The 13,419-nt window shown below is 41.3% G+C and overlaps 1 protein-coding gene across 2 annotated transcripts in view; it reads left to right on the forward strand.

The window, feature by feature from the left end:
* Nucleotides 1-13,419, forward strand: part of DOCK2 (dedicator of cytokinesis 2) — a 442,257-nt gene that overhangs the window by 193,861 nt on the left and 234,977 nt on the right. For both annotated transcript variants that reach the window (XM_054487363.1, XM_054487364.2), the window contains exon 27: nucleotides 8,937-9,032. In XM_054487363.1, coding sequence (XP_054343338.1) covers nucleotides 8,937-9,032 — 96 coding nt within the window. The remainder of the gene's footprint in view (nucleotides 1-8,936; nucleotides 9,033-13,419) is intronic.

Here is a 13,419-nt window from a genome sequence, read left to right on the forward strand (position 1 = left end):
TTTTTTCCGGACTTTCTGGACACAGAAAATAAATTTTAAAAAAAAGGTGTATATTACCTATGGTGCTCTGTAGTCTCTTTTTTTCTGAACATATTTAGGATATCTTTCCAGGTCAAGATCTATCCACCTTCTCCTCCATTGTGTGAATAAACTGTCATGTACATAATAGGATTCCTGATTTGACCACATTTGTCTTGCTTGCTGTGTTTAGGTGTTATAAACAATGCAATATGCTACAAGCAGCTGTGCACACAACTGTTTGTCTTATGATGTTCTTTGGACAGATTTACAGAATGATTTACCATCTGCAAAGTGCTGCCACATCCATTCATTTATGTGATCCAAAGAGGTGGAGGCAGAGGCAGTCACAAGCCTGGACTTGAGTCAGGCAGGCCTGGGCTGGAACTTGGATTAGCAGACCACAGCCAAGTACTTCACTTCACTCATCTCTAAATCTGGAATTGTAGAAGTATTTCTCCCATTTTATATGTGCTTGCAGGATTCCTTAAGTTAATGTCTGTAAAATACCTAGAAAAGTACATGCCACATAGTAAAACTCAAAAGATATTAGCTCTCGGTGTTGGAATTAGCTATGGTTCCTCAAAACAATTCTGATATTGTGGATGCCAATGCATCCAATATACAGATGAAGAAACTTGAGGCTCAGAGAGGCAAGATGGGTCAAGGTCAATGATCAACAAGGAAAGAGAATAGTTAATGGCAACTTCATTAATCTCTGTGCAAAGAGAGACTTTTGCAGAGCACTTTTCATAATATTGAAAGAAGTTGCCAGAGAAGTTGGAGAGGGCCTAAAGCACCATTCCGTTGTGCCACCGACACCACACTTCTGATCATGGAAGGAGCGTGCAATTAGGCAGAAATGAGCTTAGGTTCAGGTTTGGCCATCTGTGAATGGAACATTCTTGGGCAAATTACTAAATCTCTCTAATTTGTAAGTTGTATATCTGGGATTTCAGTGGAGTTTTATAAAAAGTTAAATGAGATTATGTCAAGTCTATATGCACAGTCGCTGGCATATAATAAGACCTTGAAAGTTGTGTTAACAGCAGTGTCAGAATTAGAACCCACATCTTGTTTTCCTTTTTATTGTATCCTTCTGCCACCAACTCCAACCCTTGTTTTCTAGTGAAGGCTAATACAAAGTGCAAGACACATGTGACAACATGAACGCATTGCCCAAGTCTCACCTGGCAAGTGGGGTGGGGATGCTCACCCAGTGGGTGGGGAGAAGCAAAGATGATGGGATACAGCAGTGCCATCCACCCTGCCTTGTTGACCCTGCCTCCCCTTCGCTGAGCTGTCTCTGTCCCTGGCTGCCTCTGAGGCTTGCTTCACGCAGTGAGATGTCAATGCAGTAAAATCTTTCAGGATGGAAACCAGTTCAAACAGGAAGAAAGAAGACAGCACTAAACCTAGAACTCATGCAAAAATCATATTCCCTCTAAGGGCCAGAGAGAGAGAGGATGACTGTACTGTAGATGATTCTGTTACTATTTTTCAAAGTTAGATATTTTCTTTCTAGGTGTTTGTGGTACTTTCAAGATAAGAAAGAAATGGAAAAGACCTCTTCCATAGAACACAGAATGAACAAAACAGTAGCAGCCATAGATTGCTGCTGTTTTCACTGTAAGAATATGCATTCTTTCTCTTTTACTTAAAAAGAAATGTAGGCCTTTGGATTTCACTCTGTAGCTGTGACCTTGTGATCTTCATCTTAGTACTGAAAAGGCCTAAAGACAAAGCAGGCAGAGGAGGTGAGATTGTCCTTGGCATAAACACAGGGCCAAGGCTGCCTGTGTGCTGGACTGGAGGAAGCAGTGGCCCCCACAATGTTCAGCAGAATAGATCCTTCATTCTAGCTCTGATGACATTTCCTGTCACACATCACTAGTCATATTACCTTGTGCAAACCTCATCCTAAAGCTGAAGTTTTTCTTTCTGTAAAATGGATTGCACTATCACTATTTTTGAAACCTTAGACATTTACATGACACAATCATATTTTTAAAAATGTATCACTATCAGGTATATGTTTAATATATTTAACAAAATCACCTCACTTCTAAATATTCAAACATGAAAAGTTTAGGGCAGAATTCCCTGTAAAGATGGTCAATTAAAATAGGTACGTATTTTTCCTCCCTCTTGAAAACCTCCTAAAAAAATAGAATTTCTTTGAAAGAAAGGTGGGAATCATACGGAAAGTTAGTACATGACATAGGAGACCTGAGAAAAGTATTTCATAAGCCAGCAGTGGAGGACCCTGAGGACTCATCCAATCTAAAACAAAGTTTCCAGAAATGGTAGTACCAGGTGCCCCTGCAAGTTAAGGTGAAGGAAAGGAAGGTGCTCAAATAAGGAGGATCAACTGAGAGCCTGTTCCAGAAGCAGTCTGACTCCATGGGGCTGAGTTATTGAAGGTGTATTCAATAAAGAAGAAAAAACAGAAGACATCTGGCCTAGGAGATGCCAGACGAAAGTGTGGGCAGTGATACCTTACACAAAAGCAGGTTTCAATCAAAATATGCATCCTGGAGGCTAAAACCTCCAGCACTTTCCTCACATTCACCTCCTAGAGCACTGGTGGCCAGGCCTTCACACATCATGCAGGGATCAGACAATTCTTATTTGTGAAATCCAAGCAGTCCAAGAAGAAAGACTTGCATATATTGATATTGGCATCTCTCCAACTAAATGTCCCAACCAGATCACCCTGCAGTAAGCTCACAGGCCACAAGCCCTACTCACATGCTCAGTCAGTGCTCTCCAGCTAAATGTCCCAACCAGATCACCCTGTAGTAAGCTCACAGACCACAAGCTCTACTCACATGCTCAGTCAGTGCTCTCCAGCTAAATGTCCCAACCAGATCACCCTGCAGTAAGCTCACAGACCACAAGCTCTACTCACATGCTCAGTCGGTGATCACCTTAGCATCACACACAATGAAATGAGAACATAGCCCCAAGGATTAAAGAGAACTAAGGAAGAATGCTCACATAGAAGAGAGGTGAAAACAAGCAAACAGAAGCAAAGCTACTTGGAGGACACAGACTCTGTGAGGCAAAGCAAACTTTAGAAAAGAGGCAGAGAGAACTTAGAAAAATAGCCGAAGAGACCATTGTAAATCGGGAGATAGTACTTAAAAAAAGTAAACATTCAGAGAACTAAAAGGAATCTTGGATTTTTCCAAATTGCTTTTTTTTGGCGGGGGGTGGGGGCAGGAAATGAAGAGTGTGCAAGAAATGGGAATCCATCATAGTTTACAACTTGGATGAGAATGGCATTTGCACATTCAAAATATTTTAAATAATAAATATTGATCAAAGCAAAATTATACCATAAGTGTATGGGAGGAAGGAGAAATGGGAATGATGCATGTGCCTGATGGGACAGTGGGAGGAAAGAGTGAAATGCCTGGTTATTTATTTATTTATTTTTTTTTGAGACTGCTCTGTTGCCTAGGCTGGAGTGCAATAGTGCAATCTCGACTCACTGCAACCTCTGCCTCCCGGGATCAACCCATTCTCCTGCCTCAGCCTTCCAAGTAGCTGGGACTACAGGCATGCGCCATCATGCCTGGCTAATTTTTATATTTTTAGTAGAGATAGAGTTTCACCATGTTGGCCAGGCTGGTCTTGAACTCCTGAGCTCAGATGATCTGCCCGCCTCAGCCTCCCAAAGTGCTGGGATTACAGGCATGAGCCAGCGCACCTGGCCAGAATGCTTGTTTTTTATGGTGGACAGTTAATAGACAATGTCAAAAGTGAAAAGAAATGTTTAAAAAAGAAGTAACATAAGCATATTATTGGCATCATGTTCATAAATGCCAGAATAACAATTACAACAGCTTAAAGAGGTACAAAAGTTCCTCTGGCAAGGGGATCATGAGAGACTACTGTATTTTGTTTGTTTGTTTGTTTGTTTGGGGGTTTGGATTTTTTTTTCTTTTTTGAGACAGGGTCTCACTCCCTGTTGCCCAGGCTGGAGTGCAGTGGTGTAATCACAGCTCACAGCAGCCTCTACTTTCTGGGCTCAAGCCTGCCCCAGCCTCCCCAGCAGCTGGGACTACAAGTGTGCACCACCATGCCAGGCTAATTTTTTATATTTTTAGTAGAGATGGGATTTCACCCTGTTGCCCAAGCTGATCTTGAACTCATGGGCTCATGCAATCTTCCCGTCTTGGTCTCCCAAAGTGCTGGGGTTATAGGCATGAGCCACTGTGCCCAGCTTGTTTTGTTTTTAAATGAAGCTTGAAGAATTTTTTGAACTGTATACGCTTATAACTTTGATAAAAATAAAATTTTATATCAAAACTGTAAGTAGCATCATTTGTGTAAAAGTAGATTTCTCAAATTATTAAAAATATTATTCTATGCTATTAGACACTGAGCACATCAAAGTTTTATTTAACTGATAAACCAGGGAGCAAGCTGAACAACAACAACCTGGTTCAAAAGTATTCAGGTTTCTTGATATTTTGTGAGAGAAGAGATACTTGTATAAAATTATCATTAGGTATAAAACAGGTAAATTTTCTCCAGAGTAATAAAACTATGAGTTTTAACAAAGCTGTAAACATCACATTTTATCATTTTTCTACAAGTTAACTACTAACTCTGCAAGGTTATAACATTTCTAGTTTCTAATCAGTTGTGGATGGTGAATCCAAACAAAGTTATATTCCTGAGAGGGTAAAAGGAACTTCCGTGTGGTTTTTCCAAATGTTCTATTAAAAATGTCATGCAATCCTCATTTTGCTTTATTTCCAAGTTTTGGAACTTTTTCTTGCACACTTGCCATAAATGTAACCAACTTCAAAAAATAAACACAATAAAAACAAAACAATGTCATTAAGTTCTAAGTAGATACTGTTTGCTGCCTGCTCTGACCTGAAGATTTTCCTCTTTGTTAGAAAAGGGGTTTTTACAAGAACTAGAGAGGTATTAAAGACATATAATCACCGAAAGGAGATTTCTCTACTTGGTATCATGAGAAGTGTTGAAAGAAAAATGAAAAAAAAAGGCCACATTTTTAATATAATTTGGTTTAGTGTTATGAAATGCTTTGTCTATTGTTACTTAAAATATTCTCATATTTGGTGTACTCTCTTATTCTAGAAACCCTGCAGGAGATCAGTAGTTTTGCATTGCATTCTGCAAAGTCCTAGGACTGGCCTAGGGCCAAGAGTAAGTCAAGAAGAGAGGGCTTGGCTCCCTTAGCCCCAACCCTGCCTGGTCCCCATCCACTCCCAGCTCACCTTCTGCTGTGTTATGTAGTGAGCTCTGCATAAGACTTCAAGTCCCTTCCAGATACCAGAGCCTGTAATTATTAAAAGAAAAAAAATCACTACAATTTGCAGTGTGTTTAGGTTGGATGGATTAATTTCTTTGCCAAGGCCATAATGGGAAGACTGATTTTGTCATTTCAATTACAAGCTACCGTTTAGTTTGAGCCCGGAAGTCAGTTTCCTAGAGTCTCCCTCCACTTGCTTGGCACTGGAGCAATTAACAGTGGGTGATTTGTGGCTGCACTTTTACTGCTTAGCACAGGTTTATCATCTTGAAAGTTTTCCATTTGCATATATGCTATACATTCTTTGGGTGACATTTCGATATCACCCAGAGTTTAGATTATGCATTGCCTTGTACTGCACTTTCTGCTACGTGCTGGGAATCTGCAAGCCCGGCCAGAGAGCTAATGCAAACCAAGGGGAATGTGAGTTGCAGCCACCACTTACTGAGGGCTTACTATATACCAACCCCCAGTAACGAAAGCTTTACCTGCATTACCTTGTTTATTCTTCAAACCAGTAACCTTGAGGTTACTATTATTTGCCACATTTTATGAACAAAGAAACAGAAACTCAGAGAGGAAAAGCAATTTGCCCAAGGTCACCCAGCTCAAATGAGCAGAATTGGGATTCAAACTCAAGTATCTCTAATCTCAAAACACTCTGCTATACAACCTCCCAATACTGGGAGCTTTCAGAGTGAAATGAATTGAATTTGACAGTTTTCTACTTTTAAATACCAAACTTCCTGAGCAGTCTAATTGTTGCTCTTTGGAACAAGAAGAAACGGCTATTTAAAAGAAGCAAGGGGCAGGAGGTCAAGAAAGGGGGTTTTAATATCTCTATTCACAAGGGAAGGATGTAATCCTGGAAAAAAATAACATCAAAATGAAAACCATTGTATAAATTTGATGAAATTGCAAAGGAATGCAGAAAATATAAGGGAGGGGGAATACATAGCATTGAAGATTTTATAAAAGGCAGAGAAAAGATCAAAAGTCACTGGAGGAGTTAGAAGGTGGTCCATTTGAAGGCAGGGTCTATCCATCTTGACAGATGGAAGGTGGATGATGAAACCCCCCAAGTAGCCACCAGAAATCTATGATCGTGTTCCAGTCTGCATGGGTGAGTTTGGATAAGGAGAATACTCTGGAGACAGGCTGCTGGGTTGAATCCTTTCTCCCTTACTTCCTCACTGGGTGACCCTGGATAAATTACTTAACCACTCTGGCTTCAGTTTCTTCATCCGAACAATGGAGAGAGTAATGTTGCTTGTCTTGATGTGAAACGATATAAAGTGCTTAGCAGAGTGCTGGGCATTTAGGAAGCACTAAAGACTGTCAGCTGTGGTCGTTGTTATAACCATGAACATCACGTTCATGTAGTATAAGACATAGGAGACTGTAAGTCAGCAAAATGGCTTGGAGAAATAAAGGAGAAGGAAATTAGGAGAGAGGTTCACCTTTGGGCCAGAAATATGGGGAGATCTGTCTTCCCTGGCCTTGAGTGTCAGGAGTAGAAAGGGCTGGTTGGTGGGGAGAGACCAGCCAGTCTCCAGCAGAGACTGAGGTCTGGCTGCACTTGATGAAGCAGGGGAACTTGTTTCTGTAAAATAAATGCTCTAACAAAAGCTCCAGTGGCAGAGGTTCTGTTGGTGGCTCCACAGGGCTAGAGAGTCTAGGACTAGCCAAAGTGACAAAGAAGTGAGTCTAAGGCAGAAAGAGAAGGAAAGCTCTGGGTTATTCATCTCTGGATGCCAAAAGTCATTGAAAGTCATTGGGGCAGGGGGAGGACATTTTTTAATAAGCACATCTTCTGTCTTTTTCTGGGCCTACCCCAACTGCAAATCTACTTCTCTTTCACTGTATAACCAACTCCCTGCAATTCCTTACATTAAGTGACAAAACCACACTTAAGTTTAATGCAGTAAAGCTTGCTGGAGTACTTGTAAATGAGCATGGGTGGTCATCCATGTTTTCAGCCACTCTCGATTTAGCACTTTCTTTGTGTCAGGCTCTGGCTAGGTTCCGGAGACACAAGGCTGTTCCCAAGCCCCCATCTCCAGAGCTAAACAGCATGTCACATCATGGTTCTCAGCCATCAGAATAACACACCTAAAATTCAGAAATTGCTGATGCCCAGGCTCTGTCTCAGACCACAGAATCTCCAGCAGAGGACCCAGGCATATAAGTTGTTCCAGAATTGCACATGTCATTTTTATGTCCACATCAACCTTGAGAGAACCGTCTACATTTTTGTAGATGAGAGAATTGAGTCTCAGAGAAGTGATAAGTGAGATTGCACAGCTGGCAAATACAGCATTGAACTTCAGACCCAGAGCTTCTGAAGTTAAGATTCCAAGGCCTTTCCACTTGGCCATGGCCTCTCTCGTGTATACATGGTATGCAACTCTGTGCCTAAATGCTATGCTGGTAAAATGATCCAAGATATAGATGAATATGCCTGAAACCGTTGCCAACTACAACAAAAGCTCAGAAAGGATCAGCAAATCCTACAGAAAGTTTAGGGACCTGTATTTAAAGTAGCCAGAACCCAATACCTGTTACAACCTGACTCACTGTAAATTTCCACCCAAGGTGGGTAATGTGGCTTCTATTATACAAGCACCATGTGGTTACCGTTATGTAACCCTAGTTTCCATTATATAACCCTAGTCCCGGAGCTCCAGAAACACTGCCTCCTCGATTTGTCCCTCCAGCCTCCAAGTGACAGTGGCTTCCTGCTGTAGCTGACTCTAGGTTACCTTGTTTGGTGTGTTGGCATATCTGTTACCTGTGTAACCAATTCCCTGCATTAAATTTCCTCCTTATTCCAGCTCAGATCCTATTAAATGAAGAAACCAAGGATTAGAAAAGTTAATATAACTGTATTGTTCAGTTCTTGTGCTGCTACAAAGAAATACCTGAGACTGGGTAATTTATAAAGAAAAAAGGTTTAATTGGCTCCTGATTCCACAGGCTGTACAAGAAGCATGATACTGGCATCTGCTAGGCTTCTGGGGAGGCCTCAGGACACTTTTACTCATGGTAGAAGGCAAAGCACGAGCAGGCGTCTTCACGTAGCCAGAGCTGGAGGAAGAGAAAGGGGAGAAGTTGCCACACACTTTTAAACAAACAGATCTCATGAGAACTCACTATTGTGATGACAGCACCGAGGGAGATGGTGTTAAACCATGAGAATCCACTCCCATGATCCAATCACCTTCTACCAGGCCCCATCTCCAACACTGGGGATTATGATTCGACATGAGATTTTGCCGGGGACACAGATCCAAACCATATAATAACTTAACCAATGCAGTACTAATATTGTCAGAGCTAGTATTCTAGCTCCAAAGTTCCTGATTCCAAAGCCTAAGTTAAGCCATCTTAACTTATATTTCAGGTGACTAGTAGAATTTCTTATGCCCAGTGCAGGTGGTAATGGCGATGGAGATATGGAGGTGATGATGATAATGATGATGATGATGATGGCAGTGGTGGTGGTGGTGTTGGTGATAGTGTTGAAGATCACCACGTCTGACCACTGTTGTCTGGGTCCTTTGAACAATTGTGCAGATGCAGTGTCCTGATTGTCACATAGATGTCTCTGACTGTGTTACAGGCCTTCACCTACCACCACATCCAGGAGATCATGGTCCAGCTGCTGCGGACAGTGAACCGAACAGTCATCACCATGGGCCGGGATCACATTCTGATTGTGAGTAGATTATTTCTTCTTGTCAAATGTTGCAAGCTCTTCAGCATCTAAAAATGGATTTTCTGAAAAGGCAGATCACATTGAACTCCCAGCATTGATCATTGCTTTGTTTTGGAGTATGATGACCAGATTTTTCCTGTCTCAGTTGGGAGGACTTGAGAATTAACTCAAGTTGTTGAAATAAAACAGGGCTTAGGACTTGTCTAGTTGAGTGTACCAGCGCTAAATTGAGTATACCAGCAAGGGTGGACTATCACTGCTGAAGATAGAGAAGGGAGAGCAGCTTTTATAAGTGAACAAGGTGGAACATCCCAGATGCATGTCCACTAGGAACTTTTTCCTCTGGCCTACAGTCACATGGTGCCCAGTCTCAGGGTCCTGTGAGCTTGGTTTCTTAAGGGGCTTCATTGCATGTGAATTCTGCCCATAGATGCTGGTTATTCAAGGTCATTACTACATATTGAGCTATTCTTCTGCATAAACAGTATGTTCTGAAGATCAGGAAATTTCTGCCCCGTCGTCTGATTATTTTCCTTCTCCAGACACAGAACCCAGCTCGAGCCCTTTAACCTCTGCCCATCGTGCTTTAAACCAAGGACCCAAAATTCAAATGCTTACAGGGGCCAGTCACCAACGTAAATGAGTATGCCCAACCATGTCACTCCTCTGCTCAAATCTGCCAATGGTTGTCCATCTCACTCAGAATAAAATCCAAACATTGCCAGGCCTGAAATGCCCCTGCCCCATGCTCATTTATTTATGTGTTCCTCCCACACATAAAACATGATAGATGTGCTGTTTCCCTTTTTTTGAGTCTGATGTCACCTAAGCATAGAGGCTTGCCTTCTCTGATCACCCTGTTTACAATTCCCAGTACCTGTCCATCCACTAAAAGTCATACCTTACTTCTTTATTTTTCTAATTATGTATAATTGGAAATATACATTATCTTATTTGGTTATTGTCTAGCTATCCTCATGAGAACATGAGCTCCAGGAAAGTAACCATATTTTTCTGTTTTGTCATTGCTGTGTCTCTAGGTCCTATAACAGCACTTGGCATATAGCAGGTGCTCAATAAATACGTTTGAATGAATAAATACATAACATGTGCCAGGCAGGGACTCTAATGTTTAAAAAAGGGTGAGGGCTACTCAGCCCTGACTGATTGATACCATGTGGGATTGGATCATATAGTTGCTAGAATTCCCAATATTTCAAGAGAAACTGAAAATTTCCATGTTTTATGTGAAATTTTCTGATATTTCAGTGGTGGCAGTTTATTTTAAAAAATAATGTTTATAAACACTTTGTGACTCCCAAACAGCTGGATTCTCTTCAGAAAGCCACCCTGACATTCCTGCTTTACACAGTGGTGACATCCATGGAGAGCATCAGTGGTGCCAGATACTCTTGCTTTTTTGGGCCAGAGAACCATGTAAACTGGTCTTTGTCATTTGTCTTACTTACCATCCTTCCACCTTTGAAGTATCATATTTTTCTTTTTTCTTTCTTCTTTTTTTCTTTTTTGTTTTGTTTTGTTTGAGAGACAGAATCTCACTCTGTCGCCCAGGCTGGAGTACAGTGGTGTGATCTTGGCTCACTGCAACCTCCACCTCCTGGGTTCAAGTGATTGTCTGGCCTCAGCTTCCCAAGTAGCTGGGACTACGAGCGTGTGCCACCATGCCCAGCTAACTTTTGTATTTTTAGTAGAGGCAGGGTTTTACTACATGTTGACCAGGCTGGTCTCGAACTCCTGACCTCAAGTGAAACATTTTATAACCTCCTTTATCTTTATTCCTTCTCTTTGGAGTAAACCTAAAGATGATCATCAGTCCATTTGGCTCATTCTGTACGTAGCAGGCTTTTAATTCACTTTCCTGTAGAACAGTGATTCTTTTAAATGGGGCCTGGGTCATAAGAAGCACTAAATAAGTGCTGTATATTATTATTTTGCTTTCTATCTGGTAGAGTGAGGCTCTCTGTCTTTTGCATTATCAACACAGGCAAGTAACTACTCAGTACTGCCAGTTCTATGAGCCTTTTGTTTGATGGCTTTTGTGGCTGGCTCTTCTAACACACATTCCTCACTGTTGCCCCATCAATCTTTACCAGGACACTCCCCTACTCTGGAATGGTCAGTAGCTCCCTGCTGCCTACCAAATTAAGTCATAAATGCATTAGCCCAATCATTTTCAGCTTCTGTGATCTGATCTGGTCACAACCACATTTTTCAGTCTTTTCATCAACTTTTTTCCATCCAAATATCCAGCCAAAATGGATGTCTGGATATTGCCCAAACATGCTGGCACTGTCTTACTTGCAGGCTTAGCCTCTGCTTCATTCTTTGCCTGAAATTCCTTCTTGTACCTTTCAATATGTTGAAATCCTACCTAGCTTTCCAGGTCCAGCACAAATGTACGAAGCTGCTCTAGCTGGGGCCGCCCCCTTTTCTAAATCACCAAGCTCTCTTTACCTTTTTTTTAAAAGCAGTTTTTCCTGGCTAACACGGTGAAACCCTATCTCTACTAAAATACAAAAAATTAGCTGGGCGTGGTGGCAGATGCCTGTAGTCCCAGCTACTCGGGAGGCTGAGGCAGGAGAATGGCGTGAACCTGGGAGGCAGAGGTTGCAGTGAGCCAAGATCGCGCCACTGCACTCCAGCTTGGTTGACAGAGCGAGACTCCGTCTCAAAATAAATAAATAAACAAAATAAATGAAAGCAGTTTTATTGAAGTATAGTTTATCCACTTTAAAATTTAGCCATTGAAAGTATTCAGTTTGACGAGTTTTAGAAAATTTATAGTTATGCAACCATCACCGTAATTTAGTTTAGAGTATTTCTTTTACTCTCCAAAGTTCCATTTGCAGTCACTTTCTTTCCCTCCTCTCCCCAACCCTAAGCAACCACTAATCTACTTTTCATCTCCATAGATTACCTTTTCTGGAAAATTTTATATAAATGAAATCATACAATTTGAGGTCATTTGTGTCTGTCTTCTTTCCTTAGCATAATGTTTTTGAGGTTTGTCCATATTTTAGGACATATCAATACTTCATTTCTTTTCATTGCTGAATAATAGTACATTATATGAGCATGCCACCTTTTGTTTCTCCAGTCACTAGTGGATGGATATTTGGATTGTTTTTAACGTTAGACTATTATAAATAATACTGCTTCGAACATTCACAAACAAGTGTTGTATGAATGTGTTTTGACTTCTCTTGGGTAGAAATCTAGGAGTGGAATTGCTGGGGCATACGGGAAGTGTATGTTTAACTTTAGAAGAAACTGCCAAACTATTTTCCGTGTAGCTATAATGAGAAAAACCTGGAATTATGTATTTTAAAAAGCATTCCCTGAAACTAGGAGGGAGCAAAGAGATTAAACAATGACTTGGATTAGTCCAGCTTGACCAGTAGATGAGTTTATTATGACTTACATGCAAAGTACTCCTGGATGCTGGCAGGACAGCTTTAGAGATCTGCACAACCTCCCATCCCTAAGCTGCTTTTAAGCTAATTTTCTGGTGCTTTGCCTACTGTGTGTGCGTGATGGGGCTGTTTTCCTTGGTAGATTCTCAGCTACCCTCTGGGATGTTCAGGTTATCAGGGACACCTGCTTCTAAGCTGGGCACCTTGGCCTTGGCTCACTGCCCAGCCTTTAAAGACAAGCAACAGACATACACTCCTAAGTAACCCGGTGGGTGGCCCATCACACTGCATGGCTGTACCACTTCACATTCCCACCAGCAATGTTTGAGGTTTTGTTTACCCACATTCCCACCAAGTCTTATTATTATGTCAGTCCTTTGGATTATAACAGTCCTAGTGGTATTTCACTGTGGTTTTAATTTTCCTTTCCCCAATGATGAATGATATTGAGCACATTTTCATGTGCTCTGCCTCTTTTTTTTTGGAGTCATTTTTATCTATGAACTTGTCACAGTTCCTCTCTTAGACTGTAAGACTTTAAGACTTGTGCCTATTTGTGAAATAAATGGAGTAATAATAGATCTTCCTCATAGAGATCCTGTGTGAATTAAATCATATAGTACAGGATAAGCATTTGTACATGTGTTTCTTATGCACTGTATTCATTTATTTATTCCTTCAGCAGTTTATGAGAACCTCTTAGATACTCAGCACAAAGACTCAGAAATGAGTTAGGCATGGTCTGTGCCCTGGAGAAAATCAGACCTCTTCTGATGTGATGTGTCTCAGGCATCTCAAATGCACTGTGCCCCAAACTCAACTCATTGCCAGCTCCCTGAAGCCCACTCCACACTCCACGTGAATTCGGGATCTCAGTTTATGGGACTGCCATCCTAGATCTCAAGCTGCCCTTGCCCCTCCCTCTCTGTCACCTGCCTGCCACTTCCATTCAC

The sequence above is a fragment of the Pongo pygmaeus genome, chromosome 4 (genome assembly GCF_028885625.2).
Source record: "Pongo pygmaeus isolate AG05252 chromosome 4, NHGRI_mPonPyg2-v2.0_pri, whole genome shotgun sequence".
Taxonomy (NCBI): Eukaryota; Metazoa; Chordata; class Mammalia; order Primates; family Hominidae; genus Pongo; species Pongo pygmaeus.